At 38.4% G+C, this 12,822-nt stretch overlaps 1 protein-coding gene across 3 annotated transcripts in view; it reads right to left on the bottom strand.

Moving 5' to 3' along the window:
• Nucleotides 1–1,233: 1,233 nt before the first annotated feature.
• Nucleotides 1,234–12,822, bottom strand: part of SLC36A4 (solute carrier family 36 member 4) — a 112,640-nt gene continuing 101,051 nt past the window's right edge. For all 3 annotated transcript variants that reach the window (XM_074860293.1, XM_074860294.1, XM_074860295.1), the window contains exon 11: nt 1,234–6,191. In XM_074860293.1, the coding sequence (XP_074716394.1) occupies nt 5,884–6,191 (308 nt within the window). In that variant the 3' untranslated portion in view covers nt 1,234–5,883. The remainder of the gene's footprint in view (nt 6,192–12,822) is intronic.

Raw genomic sequence — 12,822 nt, 5'->3', positions numbered from 1 at the left:
CAGCTGCGGTCGAGGACTTTCCCCTGGGGTCAGGACGCTGCCCAGGGAAACTCCTCGAGGTGCCTTGGGTCGGGACACTGCCCTGAGCAGGTCCTCGAGGTTGAGAGCCCTCACTTGTCAGGTGAGTGATAAAGCGTTTTGGGTCGCTGTTAAACCCCAGCGAGTGGGGCTTTGTTCTGTGTTTTGGATTGCCCTTAAACCCCATAGAGTTCTTTGTTATGCGTTTTGAGTTGCCATTAAACCCTAGAAAGTTGTTCTGTTCTCCTCTCACAGACATTCAAACCTGTAACTTATGGAGAGCTGGTTAACTGTGTTAATAATTAATTTTTTATTTTTGGTGGTTAGTTGCTCATTTGGGAGCCTCTGTAACAGGTGTGCTTTTGCTTGTCCTTTAGGGAGATAAGGATTCAGAGTCCCCCAGGAGACTGAAAACCATCTTTCCAGTTGAACAGCTACAGTCTCTCTGCTGGTGTTAGAGGACTTTCAGAGCATTCTAGGTTTCTTATTGACAAAACAGGTTTTTTTTGGTGGATCACTCTCAAGGACATTTGTATATTATTTCTGTCTAAACTGTATTTATACAGGTGACTGTAATGGGTTGGGTGTTTCTGCATGCCTCACTGAGCACACCTTCAAAGGGCCTTGTATTAAAGTGGGGAATACAAGTACTTTTGCAAAATTAGATCTACAAATCATATCCAATAATTAGTGAGAACATGAAAGCTTATACTGCCACTTTTGTTATCAACTAGTAATTTCAAAGTTAGATAGAAAGTACAGAACTTTCATATCAATTTCTTCCATACCTATTATTCAACACTCCAGACTTAAAGTTAAGGCCAAGTCCATACCAAGTATGTAAGGGCTTGTCCAATTTTAAAAAGTCTGGCTTTTGCTTCGCAGTTTTCCAAATGGGGACTGGAATTTCAGTGGGAACTCCTGCCTTCCTTTGTACATTTAGAATTTAACTCATTTACTAAATCACCTCTAAAAAGATTCAGATGGCTAACTTTAACTATGCCCTCATGAAAAACCTTGGAGTGAAGGTGGGATTTTTCAGGAGTGCCTATATGACTTTGAAATGAGATTTATTATTAATGAAAAGGCAGCTCTTGAACTTGTCTGACAGTCTCAAGTCACTTGCCATTCCTTGGATAACTTTAAAGGTAAATTCTGCATTAAGACAGCTATTTCTTCTAGTGATGGAGTAGTGGTGACAGTGAGCTAGCAGGGTAATATTATTGTAGTTTTTATTGATACAGAAGATTTAAGTTACAGAACATTAGGCAAACCCATCCCCTTGTCCAATATTTGAGGATGAACAGTTACAAGAAAATGATCCAGTTACATATAGTGCAGCTAATGATTAAATTACACTAAAACTGTTAACAATATTATATTGTAAAATATAAGTGCATGTACAGTACATAAATACAATAAGCTTTCTGTTCCTTGCCAGGAACATAAGTCAATCACATACATTTTTCAGTTTTAATTTAGCTTGTGCTAAAGTACGTTTCCATCTTAAATATATATTAATGTAAACCATACCTATTAAATCTCTCAGTTTTACTACCTGCATCTTGCAATTTATATTACAGTACTTTAAAAGCTGAATGAACACTTATTATTCAGAAGAGGTTTCTGTCAATTTCCTGTCTTTTAAATCTTTGGCAATGTTTTGCAGGAACACTCTTATTACTCAGACTTAGTAGTTTTTACTACGTGACATTTTAATCTTATCCAAAGCAAGATACTCTTGATTCCTGACTCTTTCTATTTGAAAGAGCAGGCCGCTCAAACGCACTGTATGAGTGTTAAAATAACAAAAATCCTACACTGTAGGAGAAAATTGACATTGTGCAAAATATATTAATAAACATTTTAAAGATTCAAAAGATACAATATTGTCAGACGTGGCAACACTGGCGCATTGCATAAACACTACTTCATATCTGATCAGTCAGTGGCAATACATGGGTCTGAAAATCTGCTCCTTGACAGGCTGCTTCCCGGTCAGACACAGCAGTAAGATGTGTAAGGGTTTTTATTTGGGCCAAGTTATGCAAAGTTTGATGGCTAAGATTACATTCCTCAAACCTATCAAGCTCCTAAACAAGTCACCTGACTTTCAGAAAGAGATGCTGTATTCACCTGAATAGCAAGGCTGCCTATTTAGGTTCTAGGTACCCAGCGCAGCAAATCTTCACTGATAGTATCATGTCAGTATTCACTTGCACCAGCCAAAAATCACCACCAAACTCTGAAATGGTCCAGTCTTTCTGCACCCTGGCAGAAGCATCTTCTCAGAGCTGCTCACTAGGGTACAATTGATGCAGAACAGATGATATGAATGGACTCGATAGTCCTTTATTCTCCAAACACACATGGGTAGTATAAGAGTCGGTCAGAAGATCAGCGTTGTCTCAACCTTGTCATCAGGGACATGGACAGTAAGGTACCTGACAACGGCCTGTTTGAAACACAGTTGCCGATCCCAAGAGTGGAATGTGGTGCAAGGGCTCTTGAATACAGAACTGTGTGCTACAACGAGAGCTGTGCTATTCTTCGGAATACTGGACCTTGTGGTACAAAGAGTGCAGTGCTGCTCTTCGTACCTGAGCCATGCAGTACAGAGTGCTGTGCTATTGTTCAGTACCTGAGCCTAACTGGAGCTGACAGAGATGACCACCTAACTACTGTCAAAAAAGATGGATCACAACTTGCCATAACGACGTGAACTTTAGACGAACTTTGCTTCATTATAATATCAAAGCACACCTCCTGGTTGCAGGCTACCCACCTCTAAGACCGACCATGCCTCGGACACTCCCCCTCGTGCATGCACAGTAGCCTCGCTCGAGAAGGGCGGAGATCCCTGAGGCAGAGGAGGAGCAAGGTGTGTCACTAAGCATAAAATATGACTTCTGGACAATGAAAATTTGAAGCTTCCCCACCAAGGATCACCACGATCAATGACAGAGCATTAGCTGGGCCCGGGACTGTTAGGATGTCTTGAGATCAGCGGTGGTAGCTATAACCTCTCCTTCTCTCTAAACTTTACTTTTCCCCTTTCTTTCACCCATCTCTAACTATCACGTGCCACTTCACAAGCAACACAATAAAGTTTCACTGTTTGATTGATGCTATCCCCTTTGGTGTTGGTCGCCTTAATTTTGCACTTTCGAGATCGTAGCAAACGAACCATCACGAGTCCACTGAGTGGACCGTGACAGGTAGAAAGGTGCAAAACTAACAGGAAAAATAACTCTCATTAAAACTTATCAGTCCTACTAAAAATGTTCCATGTAGAAGTATTTAATGTCAAAATATGCTGCACAGAAATATATTCTATCAGTGTGCAGTGTATGGTTTAGGTAAACAACAGATTCATTATGAAACAGATGGAAACACTTAGATCCAGTGTCTTTTAGAACAGCTTACAGACTAAAAAATCTTTAAGATGAAAAGCTGAAGTTTGCCTCTCTGTTAACTGTGTTTGCTCCCCTGTGGCACTTTCACATGACAGGTTATCTCTATAGTATCATACCTGCAGAAACTCATCCATTTAAAGGGCCTGCCAAGTATTTAACTTTGTCCATGCTAAAATGAAAATAACAGCATTACTCAGAACTATTGCTTGAACAAATAACATGCAATTTGAACTACATGCTATAACAAATCCCTGTCAGAAATGCCCTCATCAACATGGTGATGGAAGTGTTCAAATACAGCCACCATATGGTAGATGACTAGGGAAATATTCTGAAAATATAAATATAGGTATATCTAGCAGTGTACAACTCTAGCACTGTAATGCCAAATGGTAGATTACCAAATGGTAGATTTCTGAGGAATATACAAGAAAAATATTACATCTATTTCTATCTTAATTTATATGAATACAGTAGAGAGGTTTTGGCATATCGTATTTCTTGGGGGAATGTTATAATTAAAAATATTTCTTAGAAAAAGGAGTTTCTTCATAACAAAAATTAGTATGATAAATACAGTTCTATTCTTGTACAAAATATAGAGTGTTTTTAGAAAACAAAACCAAAAATATAGCTTTAGCATTTGGAGTGAAAGTCATCGATGTAGTGTGAGTCACAAAGTCAGATAAGAACCCTGAAAATCAGGTTTCTGGCTGGGGGCTGAACAAAACTAATTTCCACCCAATAACCAATTTGTTCTTTTTTTCTTCCAAAATAGACAACAGAAGCAAAAATGAGTAAAGGGTATGTTAGATCCTATTTAAGGCAGAACATAAGAATGCAAAAATAATTATATGTTCCAATAGAAATACAGATAGGCAGTCTACAGACTTCTAGAAATAGGTAAAAACAAATCCCAGTATTCTGTACACCTGTATAGTTGAAATCAAGGATAAAGAAATAGTGTAAAAAACGGACACCAATTTCTATAACGTACAAAAATAAACTGCTTATCATTTGTGGTGTTGAATGGTTTTGCATCATGAAAGTAATATTCATCTGAAATAACATCCTGTAACTTTTCATTCAAAATCCAAAAGGGATATATGATTACTTTATAAAAAAAAAAAATGTTGTATTTTCACATGTATACCCTACGTCTTATATAAACTGTACCTCTCTACAAAGTACCAGTAGTTGAAAGCAAGTCCTGAGTCACTTCTTCAGACAACCTGCAGGCATGTGGTGCGCTTGAGGAAGAAAGTGTTTCAAAATAGACATCCTTGGTGCCCGCCTCAGCTCACAGTCCTGTGGAATCACAAGTTCTTTCACAAATCACTCACAGCTTATACACTTACAGTGTGAAAGTATGGCACAAGATCCATTCTAGAAAGCAGTGTCTCATCCTTTACTTTCTCATACAGAAATCAACATCATGAATCTTTAAGCTGCTCTGGACAGTCAGACCTCCATGGCTCTGCTGAGCACCACAGTTGCCATCTCCCTGGAGAAGGGGTCTGGCCATGCTGAACAGCTCATGGTACAGGAACATATAGTAACAAATCATGTAAAATGACAAGAATGCTCCTAACTAGATACCTTCTGGTATAATAAAAGATGCAGCCTTTACTTCTAAACCTTACCTTACAGTCTTGTACATTCTTTAAATGTTAAGATGGTGAGCATGAAAAAATGCCTTTATGCTTACTGTCATGTAACCCACCACCAGCAGTGCTCTGCTATACTAAACAGAAAGGGCTTGGTCCGTCCAGTTGCTTGAAAAACTCCCCCTGAAGCCAATGTGAAAAGACTGAACAAGAGTCAGAGTCATTTTGCACAGTGCACTCTGATTCCAGACATACCGACGCCCAGGAACCAGAGCCAGGCAACTGCAACTACCCAAAACTTTCTCTATGGCAAATATCTAAGTCCCCAGAATGGAAATGAAAAACTCAGCTGCTCTTTTTTAAAACTAAAGTGCCTCTGCTTCACTGAGGTGCAATTCACCCCGTCACAGACAGCCAAAAAGAAGGTCTAGACATCGCTGAGCTCCCACTGCAACCCTCACAACAGAGCTGCAGTGAAAACAGTAGAGCCTAGACTTGCTGACTGGATATGAGGAATGGACTGACTTCCACCTTTTCTGAGGAGGAAGGCATCTTGACTTCCTTATAAAAATGCTTCTTTTTGTCTCACAAATAACTTAAAATCATATTTCCTTCCTATTTTCATGTATATATCTTAAATCCTGACATCAATTCAGTTTTTCACCAGATGAGCAGAGGTTGAGAGCAGAGGAGTTAATTCAAGATGGGAAGGAATGAAGGAAAGGGCCACATGCTATTTGTCAAGAATCATTTAAAATCCACTGGAATTTGTCCCACACGTAGGCCTGCCATCCATCTAGGATTTCTTGTTAAGGAATAAAATAGTTCACAGTGCCTGGTTGTTACTTTAAACCAGCCACCAAGTCTGTAGCATTTAAATCTGCAGAGATGCTCTCTGTTGCGTTAGCTAGAACTGTGGATGCAGGATAAATGATTTCTTCAACCGTCACATATGTTCCTGTTAAAAATCCAACAACTCCAATGACAGCTATGAAAACATCTTTAACTACCGTCCATAAACTTAAGTTTTCCTTGTAGAAAGTGAGGATTTCAACCAGAGGTGGCAGAATCAGTGCCAGAGTGCTGCTGCTGACAGCTCCTACGAAAGAAATCACCAGGTCCAGGCGAGGGATCAAAACTGCTACAGCACCTGAAACACAAGAAGAGTAACAGTGCCTTCAGATTCAACATCCTCATGAAAAACAAAACCATGACAAACACATAAGCTAGTGGTTCAGGCTTTTTACGCAGTTCTGCCAGACACTACTTTTCCAGCTACAAGTGGTGTGCACTACACAGGCTGATGCATGTACTCGTGAGTAAGATACATCTTCATGCTCATGGGAGATACTCAGTTTCAATTCTGAATTTCTGCACGAGCTGGCAGAGCTTCAAGTGTTCTTGGACTTACAGGGTAAATAAATGTGGCCTGCAAATAATGGAGAAACATGAAGTTGTATGGAGATGTTTTGCTTTTTTGGTTATTGCGTTTTGAAAATGAAAGAACAAAGTTCAGGAAGAGCAGGGGAAGGGGCTGTTACATGCTGCCCAGGAGACAGTGGGCAAAAATATATTACTGTTAATTACTATATATCACTAGTAATCTAAAAGTGACATAAAATAATTCAAAATGAACCAAACTTGCTGGCCGCTTGGCAGTCTCACAATCAAAGTTTAAGTCACTTTTACCTACAAACTTGCCTCTTGAAAAATGTCTGTACCATTGCATGCAATTTGTGAAATGCCACTATAATAATTGCCCAGTTAACTAAACGAGAACTCGGCTCTGCCAAGAGACGAGTCTGAACACAAGGCCCACTAAGCCTCTTAGCACAGTGTAAAAGGAACAAGCTTTAGAAAACTCTTTTCTCTTAGGATATTATTAATAGCAGGAATAATTAATAAAGAGATATTGGTTTATAGATTTAATTAATAGAGCACAGGTGCTCCAGGAACAATACTGACAGTTTAAGATTGTTCAGAAGATAAGTAACCATGATGACCAAAGACTGCATCAGTGAGCAGTGGTGTCAGAAGAAGAATTGGAACGGAATGATGAGAACTAGCCGAAACTGTGGAATATAATGGACTTTTGCAATTGATGATGAATTGAGAGCTGAAACTTCCTGGAAAATCACCAAAGACTCTTTGTATTGTATGTTATGTAGAATCATATATAGAGAGGGCACTTTTTGTTAGCTGTTGCCACTCCCTGAGGTGATGGCCCAACTCTGAGCTGTTAATAAAGCAAGCCTAGAGGTACCCACAGTCTGGTGAAATCCTTTAACATACAGTATGGCCCATCTCACCTTCTGAAACAAAACCATTCATAGAAACAGAATCCATCATGTTGGACCAGAAGCGCTTCTGGTTTTAACCCCTTCAGCTGACAAGCCTAGGCAAGCTACCCTAGTTATTAACTCAGATACACCAGTTGTCATGTAATGTTTTCAGTCCTGTATTAGAAAACAGCTTTCAAAAGGTAGCTGAGCACAGGCCTCTATATGATCCCCTGTATGTGGTGGAAATGTCTTTTTTCCCTTCCATGAATACATCACCATCTAGCTGTCAGACATTAGCATAAACATCCAGAGCATCTGCCTGCTTGCCATTTCCTATCACCTCTCATCAAGACAAGGAAGCAAGCAAGAAGAAAGGGAATGGTGAAAACTGGTGTAAAAGCCACCAGCAAATCAAAAATACCACATAGTGTGTTTTGGTTCTTCCATACCTCCCTTCTTAACCCTTAAACCATAATAAAAGCATGTTTGGCTTTACAGCGACTCCTCCACCAATCAAATATTAGGCAGACAATGTTTATGTCAATAAACTAATGGAACAAGCAGGAAGGAAATCCTCACATAACACGTGAGGATTTCCTTCCTGCTTGTTCCATTTCATCGTGAGGATGAAAACGGAAATGGATCCTTTCATCGTGAGGATGAAAACCAGAAGGTGCGTATCAGCTTTATAATTTCTCAAGGTGAGCTTCCTATTTGCAGAGCATCTTTGCAGTGGACTGAATGCTACCAGATGCCCTGAATTTTGACAACTTCTAATTCTGAAAGGCAACATACTCAAATTATGTTAGGGTTGATGCTCTCCATCGAGAATATCTAACTTGGGGAAAACTGCATTGGCAAACACACTCAAAATTCACTTGCAGAACACAATAGTTATCTGCTGCTACCAGGTTTGCTACACGTTTTAATAAAACCCCTAAGTACAGAGATCTCACATAAAAAGGAGGTAAGACTGAAAGTATAAGCCCACAGAGAAATAAAGGATTCTCCAGCCCATCCTATTTGAAAGAAGCATATCATGAACAGATCTGCCATGAAAAATCAATTAACTTGTTCTTGCTTGTCATTACTAAAGTTTATTAACACTTTGTGTTTCTACAGAGATATGCGAGGCACCACATGACCAAAGGAGGCTTGGGCAGAGACACAGGTGTCCTTCAGGAAACCTTTGGAACACCCTGACACTCAAAAATAGGTAAGACAAGTTTTTTATCCCAGTGTTACGATTGACCTACTCAATGCCAAACAAGCTGTTTCTTCCATTGCATGAATACGACATTTAAAGACTGGATGTGTCACATGTTTATGCATTATCTAGGACAAAGCTGAATGAAATGAGACAGGAGCCATGCCAAAGTTAATAAGAGTCACAAAGTACCCACCTCTAACTTTCGCAGCCATAACTCCCATTCAAGCCATGAAAGTAGGCACCATGAATGCTCAAACAATATAGGATGAGTGCTCAGACCAGACTGACTGGCAAGCATGCTTGGTACTTGCACAGCAATGCACAGTCCATAAGTAATTGAAAAGTGCAGCTGAAGTATATTTGCAGTGACAGGTAAAACTCTCAGCTAATTAATATTTTGAATGTGTTCTTATGAAGTAAAAGAGAGGGCTGCACATTTATTATCTTGTCAATTTAATAGGTGGTGGGGTGTATTTGTTAAATATAGAATTTCAACTACTGTAACAGACCTCTTTCAATTCTACATCTGTCCAGAATTTAGAAGGCACTCATTAATTTATAGTTCATAGTTTCGTTTGAAATATTTTGATTTATTACAAATAATGAGAATATTTTTCCTATTTTTTTAATTGGAAAATACAAAATTACAGTTTATAATTGCTTCAGGTTACAGAAAAGCAAAATGCTGTGTGTTGGTTTGGATCACGTCAAACGTTTCTCTGGCTCATACGAATTTGCATGAATCTGGATATTGCTGTGGGAGGAAGCTTGGAAATGTATTTCAAGGTTTTAATTAGTGTCTTATTTATTCTCTAAAAATCCAAGAGAAATACAACTCATGTTTATTACCTACAAAAGAATGTCCTCAAAAGTCAAGAAAGGTGTCCAGTTTCCAGAATTAAACAAGGGGCATTCCTACAGGTAGAGAGACTGATTTTCCCAGCCATGCATAGGTTTTAAAAATACATCAAGAAGAAATTCTGAACCTTTATCAACAGTCATGAAACCTTCTGGTTTGAAAGCTCTGGGAATCTCAACTGAAGAAATAAGTCCTACAATATTAATATGACACTTATTCTTTGGCCAACAGTTAAATTGTCTTCAGTCTCAAATAAAAGAGCAAGGGCCATATGAACAAAGCATCCCACAGAGATAACAAGATACAGCATCATGTTGCTTATACCTTAAACTCTGCAGTCTAATCTCAAAAACTAATAATAATGGATTCTCCAGCCTTTCTCAGCTATGTAGTCACCCATTTGTGTCAGTTGGGGCTTTTCCAAGGGAGGAATACTATAGTTGAATGCTTCTGTTTTCTTAAGGGACATACTACCCCAGTGGAAAGATAGCCTTAATTTTATTCTGTTTATTTTATAGTGCTGCTTCTTTTACAACTTTCTCTCCTTGTTACAGAATCAGAACAATACTAGCCAGACTTGCTTGCTGAGGTAATTTCAATGATTGCTGGGGAAAAAAAAAATTTTGCCATCTTTACTACTATCCAACCTAAGTGCATTATAACTGCAGATGAAGTCAAATATGCAATTACCCTACTCCAATACTTCCTCTAGTAATAAAATATCAAGCTACTTTATTTCTATCAAAAAGTAATGCATATGCTATGCTAAATCTTTGAGCAAGACGGGTATTGCTATAATTAGGCTCTATGGATCTGAATAAAGATTGAATTATAATTTTGGTCCTGTCCATACACAGATCAAAAGCAAAACATATTATGACTTCATCAGGAGATTTTAATGATACAGCTCACTTAAAAAGCCTTTTTTACATGTTTCTAGTAGGACTTCATGTATTTGTAAGCATTTATAGGAAGCCAGAAAGCCATTTTGAAATTTAAAAGGGTAATAATACTGATAATTTCTACTAAATTTTCCTTTAGCCCAATAATAAAGCTGTTTGATATTTCTTTAATAAAATCATTAAAAGCAATTACTTTCAGATAGTACTAGATTTTAGATTTTATCTAAGTATTCAAACATAATTCAGACAAAAAAACCCAGGTCAGCAATACTTAAACATGTGCATCTGAAGAAAAGAAGTAATATATATCTTACCAGATCAGTAGCATGGCCCAAGCAAATTGTCCTAATAGCAGATTTTATAAATATGAATGGTCAAAAAGACTGAGGGCTTCTTAAGTATGAGAAATGTTGGATATTACTACAGAGTGGTTACTTCATACAGTTGAAGAGCAAAATAATTGTCTCAAGCGATATACAACCAGTTTTCTTCAAAGGTAGTGATGGTGCTGGAAGTCAGCACACCCCAGACTTACTCTCTATATGTACCACTTTTCCATGACCAAATCAGAAGACTGGAGCATTGATGTATTAAAGACGGGTGTCTGACATACATATGGCTTTCCAAAAGCACAAAACACAACTGTATTTTTAACAGATGCTTATGATACAGCAAAGAAAGAGACCCTTCCAGAAAGAAAAAATGCCTAGAATTAAATGTTTGCCAAAGAATTCTGCCTGTAGGCAAAATGGCACTTCAAAATATCAGCCCGAATCCTCCTTCCTATTCTAATATCCCAGGCTGTGTTCTCTATCCATCTTTCCTTACCACAGTAGTGCTCAGCCAGTCAAACTGGCATCCTCTTCTTCCCTTCACCCTACTGCACTGTTTCCTGGATCCTCTTCCCTAAAGCAGCACCTGCGTATTTTCTTCCAACTCACTCCTTTTCTGCAACACTCCCTTCCACATTGCTCAAGTTTTTTTCCTTTACCTCCTAAGAGAATAGAAAACCATTCTCTGCTACAGACTACCCCAGACGGCTTAGGAGGTTTGGCTGCAAGGATTTTACATGTACAGGCTGGACAACTACAAAGTCAGGACATCTACATCTTCTCAAGTGGTCATTTGACCAGGGGATCCGTGTTGTGTTTTCTGTGCAAATGTATCTCCACGCTCTGTACATTAGTCATATTTCCACCTTGGCTCGCAGGCAGGCAAAACAGTGCATGCTACCCCTTGGACATCAGCTGAACATACACAGAATCACAGAATCATAGAATGGTTTGGGTTGGAAGGTACCTTATAGATCATCCAGTTCCAACCCCTCTGCCATGGGCAGGGACACCTTCCACTTAGACCAGGTTGCTCAAAGCCCCGTCCAACCCGGCCTTGAACACTTCCAGGGAGGGGGCATTGCAGGCTTTAGGGAACCACAACAAATCATTTATCCGTCTTTTATAAAACAGTAACATACTACATCACAATTAAAGCAATTCACATTTTAAAAATAAATGACAAAAACCTAATAAAATTTAGTATTTCAATAAAAAGCTGGTCGTTTAAATAAATAACAAAAACTAATGCCTTCCCTGAGAGTTCCACAGTGGAAACTAAACTGTTTGGATACATATATACAAAGAAATATGAGACCAAGTGGAAACTTGTTACTTAAAATAAACTAAGGCAAATAATCACTTAAGATCATTTGTGAATAGTTTACAGAGCTTTGCGCACACGTAGAAAGAAATCTACATATTGATGGATGCAGTTTAAAAAAAAAGATTTTAGATAAAGATCCTGATATTACATAATTGTGAATTAGAAAATTTTTTTTTCTGACCAGAAATGCTAATTAACATAGGGTTTGATGTGTTGGTTTAGCTGTTGAGACATCAAAAGACTACAAGATACATACAAAAGATATTTTCTTTAAAAAATATTTAGATTCAGTTCACCAAAAATAATTTTCTTAATCCAGTTTCTTAAAAAGCATGCTTTTAAATACCGGCTCAATCTCAAAACCAAAACTAAACAGAAAAAGGAACAAAGCAGAAGATAAATTGCAGTTATACTACAAGGTGACAAATTCTACTTTCAGACTGGAAAGAAAAAGAGATACAGCTTGCACGCAGGACAACCACACACATCATATAGTTTGGCTTTATTCCCTTTGGAATGAAGAACTCTTTCATCATTATCTTTCTGCAACATACAGTATGCAGAGACAGAAAGTACTTCACATCATTTGTCCTCATGCTACAACTCACTGTTTATTGTTGTTTTGTCCTATGTTAGTAGGAAAGACTAGACTAATACAGGAAGAGATGGTTTAAATATCCTTATCCTTCACAATGAGATGTAATCCAGGACACTGCCCCGACACACAGCAGAGCCCTAATAACATGTTAAGGGAACAGGCAGATCCATCCCTTCGCCAGAGCCCTCCACATCAGTTTCTCAAGGATGTGTTAAGTCAATTCATTTTTTACAGCACTTTGCATCAGAGATTTCAAAGCTGTTTACAGAAG

This window comes from Strix uralensis, chromosome 2 (assembly GCF_047716275.1).
Source record: "Strix uralensis isolate ZFMK-TIS-50842 chromosome 2, bStrUra1, whole genome shotgun sequence".
Classification (NCBI taxonomy): Eukaryota; Metazoa; Chordata; class Aves; order Strigiformes; family Strigidae; genus Strix; species Strix uralensis.
Note: the sequence above shows the minus strand (reverse complement) of the source record. Positions and strands in the feature narration are given on the sequence as shown.